At 42.3% G+C, this 12,035-nt stretch overlaps 2 protein-coding genes across 4 annotated transcripts in view; both read right to left on the reverse strand.

The window, feature by feature from the left end:
- The window catches only part of LOC311425467 (cystatin-A-like), a 16,836-nt gene continuing 4,801 nt past the window's right edge, over positions 1-12,035 (reverse strand). Inside the window, exons 1-3 of one of the 2 annotated variants that reach the window (XM_084501351.1) lie at positions 2,337-2,518; positions 1,623-1,724; positions 1-224 (exon numbers count right to left, since the gene is read on the reverse strand). In XM_084501351.1, coding sequence (XP_084357477.1) covers positions 96-224; positions 1,623-1,724; positions 2,337-2,402 — 297 coding nt within the window. In that variant the 5' untranslated portion in view covers positions 2,403-2,518 and the 3' untranslated portion in view covers positions 1-95. Of the gene's footprint in view, positions 225-1,622; positions 1,725-2,336; positions 2,519-12,035 lie in introns of those variants that run through there. The other variant, XM_084501350.1, reaches the window with a different exon arrangement.
- Positions 11,006-12,035, reverse strand: part of MIX23 (mitochondrial matrix import factor 23) — an 18,598-nt gene continuing 17,568 nt past the window's right edge. For both annotated transcript variants that reach the window (XM_084501279.1, XM_084501278.1), the window contains exon 6: positions 11,006-11,229. In XM_084501279.1, coding sequence (XP_084357405.1) covers positions 11,101-11,229 — 129 coding nt within the window. In that variant the 3' untranslated portion in view covers positions 11,006-11,100. The remainder of the gene's footprint in view (positions 11,230-12,035) is intronic.

Raw genomic sequence — 12,035 nt, forward strand, 5'->3', positions numbered from 1 at the left:
CAGCTTTCAAAACTTATTTTATTCTCATGCATTTACTGACACAGGCAGAATCCCCGTGCAACTTGCAGAAGTCGGGAAACATTCCCCACCATCGCTCAGAAGGGGGTCACAGGGTCATCTCTGGTTTTGGGAATCTCATATCTGATAAGGACGGGATCTTTTTTCTCATAGGGAAGGGCTAGGAACACCATTAAGTGGACGTAGCCAGTATCAGAAATTTGAACCTAGAAACCAGAACAGTGGGAGAATGAGGATCATGTCTGAAACTAAAAGGTGCTCTTACATACTTGGAGGGATATCTTCTCTCAGAAGCTTAAGTTTAGGCATATCTTCACTTCTACTTCAGTGACTCTTAGCCCAACTCCGGATGGTAACAGGTGACAGGAAATACATGGAGAGCTCTGTCTCTATGTATCACAGATTGTAATAAAACACATAAAGAACATCAGACAGATGTTAATGGAAAATCAGGACTTCTTGGGGGTAGAAGCACCAGAAGAAACAAAAGGAGAAAGTTTTTGATGGCATTCCATTTAGCTTTTTGAGATCCTTGTCCATCAGCTTCAAACTTTTCGGGACATTTAGAGCAGGAGACAAAAGCCTAAGTCCTAATGGCTCAGAGGTGGGACAAGATGCAGACACCATATCAGCTCCTAAACGGTACAAAGAGATCTATCCAAAACCTTCACATGGTCTTAAGAACAACCCCAGAGATGCCATGACAACTTGAAAGCCAAGATCCCTTGTCTTTCTTACTGCAAACAGGCTCCTGTCTGGACAGACAACATGACATGTCTTTGTGCTTGCAGGGATGTGCATGAGCGACTGAAATAATTTTTAAAATAAACTTGCCTTCCCCTCCACAAAGGTCTCACAAAGATTTCCTACACAGTTGCACAGAATTTCCTGCATACAGAGCCAAATACAACAGGCGCTCAACTCTTAGTGTGTGAGGTCTATGGTATTAAAGGAAGATTTAATGCCTTATGCTCTTGATAGGTCTTTACATGCCTTCTGGTGACTGCAGTGTTGCACTATGTTCATCATTGTCTGGATTACATCTCAGCTGTAAATTTGTTGGTAAAATATTAGTGATGTGGAAAATTCCCAAGTATAAAACAGCTCATTCCAGTTAACGCAAAATTGAAGAACTGTTTCCTATCACTTGCAAAACTGGGCAAGACAGCACCAGTCACCAGTGCTATAAATGCATTTATTAAGATTGAATTTGTTAAAATAAATCAAATTAATTCTAGTAAACACTACTGGAGGACACAAGAGGGAATATGAAATCTGCTGCTTTGCCTTGAAAGGCAACAGAGAGGAGAGTTCCGGCTAGTTTAGATAATTTGAGCTGAGAAGGCTATCCACTCTCTTCAAGTGAGATGATCTTACAAAACTTATCATTCACATCTCAACAAGCACAGTGAAAGTTGTTTAAGTTTTTATACTTCTATTCTAGAGTAGTGACAGAGGTATTTTATAAGCAGCTAGAGATAGTGTTGATTCTTGTTGGTCCCATCAGGTTGTCTACATTTGCTTCCCTTTCTTGCTATAAACCACTATGCAAGTCACCTATATTGTTTGACTACAAAGTAATCCCTCTTATAAAACATACAAACCTTAATGAAATAGTTTGTTCCAGCAACCACCTGATCCCTATATACTATGGCTTGAAAGATATCGCATGTTATCTTTGCCCTTCTTTCAAATTCTGCCTTCACCTGGAAAAAGAAAAAGAAAAAGAAAAAGAAAAAGAAAAAGAAAAAGAAAAAGAAAAAGAAAAAAAAAAAAACTGTTGGCAGGTTCATATTTAGGCTGTTCCTTCCCTTCTACCACTCCAATTTGCATATTTCTAAACACGTACCTGTAAGAAAATAAACCCAGAACCATCAAAGTATTTCAATTTACAACCACATCTCCAGCATTCTTTCCTATTTCAAGTGTTGCCTCCAGCATTCTTTAACATCACGTTAGAGTTAGGCTTCCTAAATAATTTTTTTCCTAAAAGCTGCATATTGGTACTTATCAGGTACAATCTTCTCCTTTCATATATAGCAACCACAGTGCAAGAACAGTAGAGTTGGTCTTTTGATTGTATTCAAAGATTAAGTGAAGGTAGCCAGTACTATGCCTGCCTATGGACAAGGATGAAACACAGAAGTGATTTGGGTTTGTCTTACTTGCACAGTGCCCACGCAGAACGCTGAGAAAAATACTTCCTGGCAAGGGCATTTTCTTCACTTTCAACACTCAGCATCACCACCTGGTCTCCCAGCCTTCGCACAACATTCACCCTTCACACAGACTTCATCTTTAGATAGGTTGCAACTCACCTGGTCAACAATATGCTGGATTTCTGAAGTAGCAGGCTTCGTTTCAGATAAGCCCCCAGGCGCCATAGTGGCAGGTAACGTCTCGGAAATGATGGGTGGTTCTGAGGAGGGAAGTCCAGAGTAGTCTGAGAAGAGTCACCAGGCACCTTGTATATATATACCTCTATGTACCATGGAATCCTATGACTATTAACAAATAGAACCAATCACTACTCTCACCTTAATCAGAATATTGCCTGTCTGGCAACTTTAAAGGTTTCAGGAAAAGTGTTTAGTGCAGAGACGACTAATCAAGGGGTTTCCTGAGAATAAGCCTGTAATAAATAGGATTACATTGTGATGGAACATAGTACATCTTTGCATTCCTAAGAATGCTCTTTGCATACATTGTAACATGCCACGTCAGAGTAGAAAAATGTCTATGGCAAACAAAGCTGAAATCACAAGGTTCAGTTTAACCATTAATAAATGAGGGGAAACCTCATCGCAGCCTATAGCTTCCTCATGAGGGGGAGCAGAGGGGCAGGTGAATTCTATGAATTGCCCTTTCCTTGCTAAATTGGGATGTTGAGCACCCACCGCTGATACAGGAAATGGCCCCCTTTTGGGATGTAGCATCCATGGCTAATCTTGGAATTGGTATCTTATTACAAGGACAGAGTGCCAGCCTGCAGGTCTCTGTAGTATCTTTATAAACAGCTACTTTGTAAGGATGAGAAAAAGAAAAGTTACATTTAGCAGTGACAACTTGATACCATGTTTTAACCAATTTTAGCCAGTGTTTTAACCCCCTTAAACAGTTCCAAGTTCTTCTGATTAATGATTCCGCTCCTTTTGCCTGGTACCCTGACGTGGGCTTGTGTGGTCCGTGTCCTCTTTGGATCTGTTTGGAAACAAGGTCTTGCTGCTCCCACGAGTAAGCCGTACCGCAAAAAGAGACTTGGTGCTTTGACTCCTGTTTGTACAAGATCCCAGCCTGAACCATTTTACAGTGAACAAGTTCACACAGGGATTCATGGCAGATTTCAAAACCTGGATTCTTTTTTACCTTTAACCCCAGCTTGCACTGGAAAATAGGAAATACCCTTGGGCCAAAATTAAACTGGGGATAAATATTTCCAGTTTCTCAAAGGGAATTCCTGCTGTGCCTCCAGAGAAATACTAGTTTCTGTAAAGACAGGTATTTTCCAGTTAGAATTAAAGTTGCACCCAGGTATTTTGTATAATCCTGTTATCAAGCCGAGTTGATGAATCCCGTCAGTATTGTCTTCCAGCTGGGGGCATCGTCAGCTAGATGGTTCAGAATGCAGGCCCGGGGATCCCACATGTGAACTCTGTCTGTGTCATGATTTGGACCAGGGCCTTCCATATTCAGCCGTGGTTTTGACCTTTTGTTGTCTAGGGGCCAAGCACTGTCACCTAGATCAAAAAAGGCCTCTAGCTGCTCCAGATGCCCCTGAGCACTGCGGTGATGCTCCAATTGCTCTAGTGCTTGCTTCAATGGTTGGGGCATCTTTTCACCTACATTTTCCAGGGTTAGACAGACAAGTCTGAAGCCTGGCAATATATTCCGCAGTAGAAGACTCTCCCCAGGTGAGACGATTAATATTCCACCACAATAATTGTTTTCCTCTACCAAGTGATGTCATTTGAATTTCACTATACACTGTCAAATGAACTACCACAGGAACAGAATAACCTAGATTCCATTTTTTGTATCTTTAAAACTGGTTCTTCAAAAACTTCATCTAATTCCAAATCTTCAGCTTCTTCCTTAGAAACCAATGCTTCTTCTGGAGCAATGTCTGTGCTAGCAGGTGCTACTTCATGTGACCTGGCAGAAGCCTTTTGTAAGGGGATGGTGGTTTGGTAAAAATCTTGCATCAAATCTGCAAAGTTGGTGGCTGTAATAACATTGAGCATTCAAACTTGCATTAGACTAATAAAGCTCGAGAGCAGTTTCTGATTGTTGCAATAATACATTTACATCAGGAAAGAAGTCATCAGGTAAATCACGCACAGAAGACAAAGCCCTCTTTACAGTGGGATCCATGCACAAAGAGTCATTGAAAGCACAAAGCGAACAAGGTAGAGTTACAAGCAACATCAGCATGAAATGCATTAGGGTTACCTTGGTTTCAAGCTCTGTAAAGAGAGGGGTGTAATCTGAATCAGAACTAGATGAGGAGAGAAATGGTGAAAACAGGAGCAAAAAGCCATATAAAGCACTAATAATATTAATAGAAAATGTAAGGAGCACCTTAAAATCTTATGTGTATAATGGCTCCATGAAAGCAAGAAAGGTAAATGACCGTCTCCAGCCATCCATACCCTAAGACAGTTGGTTAGGGCTCAAACTAGAAGCCTCTTGCCTCTTCACCCACATGCAGGTGACCAGTCCATACATTCAGGAAATGCAGCAAAGCCTCACTCAGCATTTCCAAGCACTCAGACAATCAAGACAGATTTTATATGCAGGAACATTTATGTTTTTCTTGAAACTCCAGGGTCAATTTCCTGCTTATTGACTTCCTCACAGATAACGAGTGATGCAACAGACTGAAAACGTGCTTCATATCTAACTTCAAGACTGTTCTTGGTACATAGAACTTGAGATTGAAGAACTAGAGCTGACTGGGGTCTAAATTCAATGGTATACAGATCAAGATAAGAGCATGTTACAAACCAGGATGTTGCAGAATGCCCCAAGCTTGAGCAGCAGTGTTATGTAACTGGATGAAAGCCGGATGAAGGAAAACTGCTGTCCTAATACCACTTCCTGAATAAAGTGAAAAACATTCACAGTTCTTGGGAATAAAGGGAGTGGCAGGTGTTGGAAGTTTTCCATTTTCTCTCAGTTCACCACACCAGATGAGGAGATCCTCACAGCCCCGTTCATGGAGGGAATGACAATTCAAGCCAATGAGTTCAACCTCTTTCATCTGTACAAGACATTGCTGATTCACTCAAGCACTGATCGTCTTCTGCCACATTCCTACCACATGTCTCATTCACACAGCAAGACAGATGAGCTAGCTAACTGGGAGAGCCAGCTCACCACGCTGAGGCCACAAGTCACAGAGTACATCCAATAACAGCAAAGCACCTGGGCTAAACTAAGCCAGTTTAGAAATTTCTCCACTCACCAGGATGCAGATCTCACTAATGCCCTTGGAAGGTATTCTGATTCAGTTCCCAAAGCAACACAACCCCTCTGGAGAACGCTTGCTTCTGATTACTGAGAAATGCACTAAGTACAAAGGCAAGTTAGGTTATAATCTCAGGTAGACAGGAGGAGTGAAACTAAAGACTTTAATAATGTGTGGAAGTCATTCCACACTTCTGGGTTTGTTGGGTTTTGTCTTCAAAGCACAAGAACCTTTTTCTTCCCCCAGAACGCAGAGTTGTGCAGATGGGAAGGGAAGCCAACCTTAACTGTACAGCTGACACTGAAGTTTACGAATATTAGCCCATTGCCTTTCAACAGATGTATTAACGGCTGTCTCAAAATGCAGTGATACATCTAACACCAGGGTGCAGTGCTCTCTTGCACACACAGCTCATGAAGTCGCTTTGAAATGCTGACAACTCACAGACTTGTTCATCAGTGGCAACGGGCTATCTAAGGCAGCCTAAACCTCTCTTCATTAAGCTCTGGATGGAATTAAACAGCATTTAGAATGTTGCCTTGAAAAGAACAGCCATCCTCATTACAGCTCTGTTGCGCTAAGAGGTGTAGGTTATGGGCCCGGACAGATTCAGGGTACCAAACTATCACAGTCACAGATTCACCAATAACGAATTAACCGATGTCAATCCGGTTGGATTCAGAGTACTGAACTATCACGGTCATGGATTCACCAACAATGTAACACATCCTTAACAGTCACATTCAGTGAGAACTGTCACAGCTAGGAACAATGCAATTCAGTGCAATTTATCACAGCAAGAGGTACACAGGTTCTTTGGATTGCCAGCGATGATTTACTGTCTGCAAAAGCAAGCTAACATGCATGAAATACACAGCCTGGCAATTCATGCGTTAAAAAGGTACAAAGACCCTACAGAGATTTCTATGTTTCTGCAGAGACACCCACTATAACCAAGTGTTCAAATCTCACCCAAAGGTGTCCCAATTGTGGGAGGGGGGAAGAGACGCTCAGCCCGTCAACTGGTCCCAGAAGTCAGGATGCTATCTTCCCTAACATCCCCTCTCTTTTAATCCAATTTATATTACTTTCTGTCTTCTGGGTGGAGATTGAGTGACTCTAGTCATACACACCTTTCTTATGATTGGTGCTAAATTTTCTCGCTTTTGTTTAAAGTTATAGGCTCCGAGAAATTCAGAGCACATGCTCAGTGAGGGGTGGTCGCACCTTGGAGGTGGGTAGCTTTGGGGATGGAGGTGTGTCTTGGTGTTATAATGATATTATAATGAGCAAAGTTCACCAAAAGGACAGCATTTTGTCAAAAACATGGCAGGCCATTGGCCCAGGGTAGCAAATATGCAGCTTATCAGTTCCCTTGTACCTTTGAGTTCCCATCTTAACACGGAGCCTGGCCGCGATGTCTCCACTCCACTCTACTCCACCCTCCATACAGTTCCTCTTAGAGGCAGCACACCAGCTTCCCCTAGTGCAACAACATCTAAGGTTAGAGGCCTAAGGAACACTTTGGTAATGCAGCTACACTCCACCCTGAAAGCTTCTTCAATGCTGGACATTGTCTTTGAAATGTGAATATTAGTTTAATCTTCCTAGTCACTTTAGGCAATTACTCCACAATCTCTTGCAGAACATTGACGACCTTGACTGTGTCTCTACTCTGGTCCGATGTAAACAATTTTAAGTAGTAAACAGAAACTATAGTCAGTAAAAATACCAGTACAGTAACAACAACAATAAAAAAAAAAAAAAGAATCCAAACCCTAGGATTAGGTATTTATTAGTAATTTTTAAACAAGAAATGAAACCATCTCCCTAGAAGTGACTGGGACATCTAAAGAAGTGGGTCGGTCTGATGGTTGCATAGTGAGTCATAAGACATGACTACCTGCACGAGATCAAGACTCAGCAAGGATATCAGCTAAGCTTCTCGTTAAAGTGCTTTTACTTGCAGAAACAAAGTTTCAACCAGAAAAGGGATGAAATCCAGGTATTTGTTGGCTCCAGTATTTGATACACGTGACATCAAGAGGCCCAGTAATGTTGTGACTACCTTGATGGCAAAGTTGAAAGAGCATTCAGTCACAGACTAAGCAAGATCCCAGAATGGAAAGGGGTCACTAGACACAGAGACCATTTTATCTGCACTCGTTTAGCATGGCCCACAGCTACACCAGTGCCACTTACATCCCATCACAAAACATCCCACCGCACAGACAGCACGTGTGCACCTGCAGCCCAGAAAGCCAACCATGTCCTAGGCCACAAAGATGATCAAGGGGCTGGAGCACCTCTCCTATGAAGACAGACAGAAGGAATTGGGATTGTTCAGCCTGGAGAAGAGAAGGCTCCGGGGAGATCTTAAAGAGTTCTCAATGTGCTCTGACGAGTGCCAAGTAAAGGGCAATAATCACTTTACTCTCTCTTCTGCCTCGACTCCTGCTGATGCAGCCCACTGTGCTGTTAGCCGTCATTACTACCAGGGCACGCTGCTGGTTCATGCTTAGTGTACTGCCCACGGGGACCCTCAGATCTGGACCTTAATCACGAATTAGCAGAGTGGGTTGAAATCAGGTCTTTCAGGGATTACTTCTCTCTCAGCTCTCCATACTGTGTCAGGATGTCCATTTGTCATATGCCGTGGTGAGTCATTGCCATGATACCCCAACAAGCTACAGCTGCATGTGACTCTGAGCTGTTGGTAGCAACCGAGCCTAGTGCTGAGCTTTGTGGAGGAAATAGAAAATGTGCTGAGCTGGGGCAATTTTGAGGCCTGTGAAACCAAACCTGCACAGCATCTAGGGTTAGTTTGGGAGCACAGGACAGGACAGGGACAGTGGGATACTTACATCTGCCCTCCACCATGCTTCCTAACATTCAGAATCCACTCTTGTGTACAGAAAAGCACCAGAGTTTGGTGCAGCACCTGAGTGGTGGCAGTCGTGCTCACTTTCCCCAAGTTGGGATGCAGGCAGGATAGCAAATGTATTCATGTACAAAGAAGAAGTGTAATATAACTGAAAAGAGAAAATCTATTCACTGCTGTTACTCTTGTGCTGGGAGTGGAGTGAGGGCTTCGTAATGATGCAGTGCAATGAAGAAGGCCTTCTGGGTAGCACCAAGCTTGCAGCAGGGATTCCATGACTATTTCATATTGCCCTTGCAAACAAACCCTGAAATCTGTTTTTCCACCCAAGAATCTTACTGTATAGCCATGAGATTCTAGGCAGACAAGTGTGGGACAGAAAAGGTGCAAGCAACACATGAGAGCTCACGTCCATATAAGGGGTACTGGGCGAGTTATTCTGACTTCCTGAGCACAGGTTTTACACTCTGGAAACTGGGAATGATGACTCCGAATGCTTGTTATTTTTTGGGTGAGCGGGAAATATTTACAGTTTGAAACGCTTCATATTGCAGTTATTAAATGATGGTAGAACTGGCCAGTGTTGTAAAGACTCAAGCTGAATTATGTTGCTTTCCAAGCTTGCTTTTTGGAGGCCTGTCTGTTACGTGATTTGAAGAGGGAGCTAACGCTGAAGACAGCCCTCTTCTTTTCGAACAGATCACATATGTTTTAAATCTTCTCTTTTTAAAAGACCTAAAGTCTTGTGGATGTACATAGGAAACCACTTTACATTTGTTGTTAAATATACAGGGCAGAAGGGAAGCTGAGACGTTAACAGTGGAAATAACATCAACATAAATCTTCTAGAATAACAACACAGTGCTTTGGTAGAGGCTGTCTCCAGACTTGGTCTCTGTCTGTGATGATGGAACCACATCACTGTCTTGGTTGTGCTGCCTCTCTAGACTCCTGGCCTTGCTTCAACACACAAAAAAGACCTTCAGGGTAATCAGGCACACTGATAGCGTGAGCCTTCAGTCCTAAACACATGAGTATTGCATCAGTCTTAATCACTTGATGTTTCCTTAAGGTGAAGCCTCAGATAGAAGAAAAAGAAGGGAAAACCTTTGATGTCTTCAGTGCAGTGGAGTTTAAGGTTCAGGTGGTTGCTGGAACAAACTACTTTATCAAGGTAAAGGACACAGGGCAGTGGAATTCCTCCTAGGCTGCAAAAGGTTGATTCCTGTTCCATCAATGAACAAGAAAATAGTTTTTTTTTTTATTATTTTTTTTAACAAATCTGGAAAAAACAATCTCTTTCTCTCATGCCATTCTCTTACTGCACAGTATCTGAAGGAATCACATAGCTCTCCTTTCATCTTTTCCTAATGCAAACCCAAGAACCTGCACTGGCTACAGTGCACCTCAACCAGAATACTGTGCCTGAGGCGTGTTTGTGGACTTCCCAGGTCTGGAAGTTGCAGGGGAGACACTAGCACGTGTGGATTTGCAGCAAGCAGCAAGAGAAAAACATGCATCTTTTTATGTACTGTTTTGCAACGGTGAATACATCTGTAGATTTAAGGTATACTTAAATTTAAGTGTATTTTCTTGGCAAATACCGGAAGGTGGACTTGAACAGAAAGATTCAGAGAGCAAGGAAGAAGAGGAGTACTGTAGCCTTTGGAAACATTCCCTTGGTAATCATGTCTTTCCTCTTGCAGCAATAGGATGTAATGTCCAGTAGAGGGTGTATGAGATTTTTAAAAAACTTGCTTATTTTCTGAGTCCTAAGGAGAAGTCCTAGAAAATAATTCAGACTGTAAAAGCATTTCTGCATTAATAACAATAAGCATTTCTCTCTAATTTAGATGGTATATTTCACTGGCATTTCTCTGTTTTCTTTGCTGCCTTTGCAATAATGGTTGCTATCTTGTTCAGTTTTTTTCCGTGAGCCTTTTTCAAATTCCAGATGACTAAATCATAGAATCACTTCAGTTGAAAAAGACCTCTAAGTTCATCTAGTCCAACCCTTAAACTAACACTGCCAATTCCATTGTTAAACCGTGCCACTAAGCACCACATCTCTGTTTACATTAATATTTCTTTTACTTAGAAATACATTGTTTTAATTGGGTGAGGCAACAAAAAAGGCTTTGGGGAGGGAGGATGGGGGTTGGAGGTCAGGTGTGTGTGTGTGTGTGTTTGTAATTTTGATATTTTACTTTGGGAGAGGTGGTGCTGCATTCTGAACTGAGAAGAAACAGCCCACTTGTGTATGACACCAGGGCAGATTCTTGCTTCCACACTGAAGAAACTACACATGCACATTATTATGCCTCTTGTGGCAGGAATGCTGTGTGAGCATGTAACCAGAATGGTTTAGAGCATGATCTGCTTCCTAACTATTAAGGGGAGTCTCAGGGAGCTCAGACTACTTTTTTGCATGTATTCTTTTGCTTGCATCAGCCCAAAGAGTCCTCCCACACTCCCAATGTAGAACATTGGTGGAATACGTCAGGGCTGTTATGCACTGCTTGTTTTGCTAAAATAAGGTGGTTCCACAGATGGTATTTCTTAGCTTTTACTAGTATTTCAGAGCCCTCTCACGCTTTAGACAGGTGGCAGACTCAGACACAACAAGCAGGAGATGAACACAGCTTTCAAAACTTATTTTATTCTCATGCATTTACTGACACAGGCAGAATCCCCGTGCAACTTGCAGAAGTCGGGAAACATTCCCCACCATCTCTCAGAAGTAGTTCAGAGGATCATCTCTGGTTTTGCCAGTTTCATAACTGACAAGGCTGGGACCTTGATTCTCATGAGGAAGGGCTTGGAACACCCTTAAGTGGACGTAGCCAGTATCAGAATCTTGGACCTAGAAACCAGAACAGTGGGAGAATGAGGATCATGTCTGAAACTAAAAGGAGCTCTTACATACTTGGAAGAAGATCTTCTCTCAGAAGCTTAAGTTTAGGCATATCTTCACTTCTACTGCAGTGACTCTTACCCAAGTCTGGATGGTAACACGTGGCAGGAGCTACATGGAGAACTCAGTCTCTACGTATCACAGATTGTAATAAAACACATAAAGAACATCAGACAGATGTTAATGGAAAATCAGGACTTCTTGGGGGTAGAAGCACCAGAAGAAACAAAAGGAGAAAGTGTTTGATGGCATTCCATTTAGCTCTTCGAGATCCTTGTCCATCAGCTTCAAACTTCTCGGGACATTTAGAGCAGGAGACAAAAGCCTAAGTCCTAATGGCTCAGAGGTGGGACAAGATGCAGACACCATATCAGCTCCTAGACGGTACAAAAAGATCTATCCAAAACCTTCACATGGTCTTAAGAACAACCCCAGAGATGCCATGACAACTTGAAAGCCAAGATCCCTTGTCTTTCTTACTGCAAACAGGCTGCTGTCTGGACAGACAACATGGCATGTCTTTGTGCTTGCAGGGATGAGCATGAGCGACTGAAATAATTTTTAAAATAAACTTGCCTTCCCCTCCACAAAGCCTTCACAAAGATTTCCTACACAGTTGCACAGAATTTCCTGCATACAGAGCCAAATACAACAGGCGCTCAACTCTTAGTGTGTGAGGTCTACGGTATAAAAGGAAGGTTTAATGCCTTAGGCTCTTAAGAGGTCTTTACATGCCTTCTGGTGACTGCAGTGTT

The sequence above is a fragment of the Aythya ferina genome (assembly GCF_964211825.1).
Source record: "Aythya ferina genome assembly, chromosome: 1".
Lineage (NCBI taxonomy): Eukaryota > Metazoa > Chordata > Aves > Anseriformes > Anatidae > Aythya > Aythya ferina.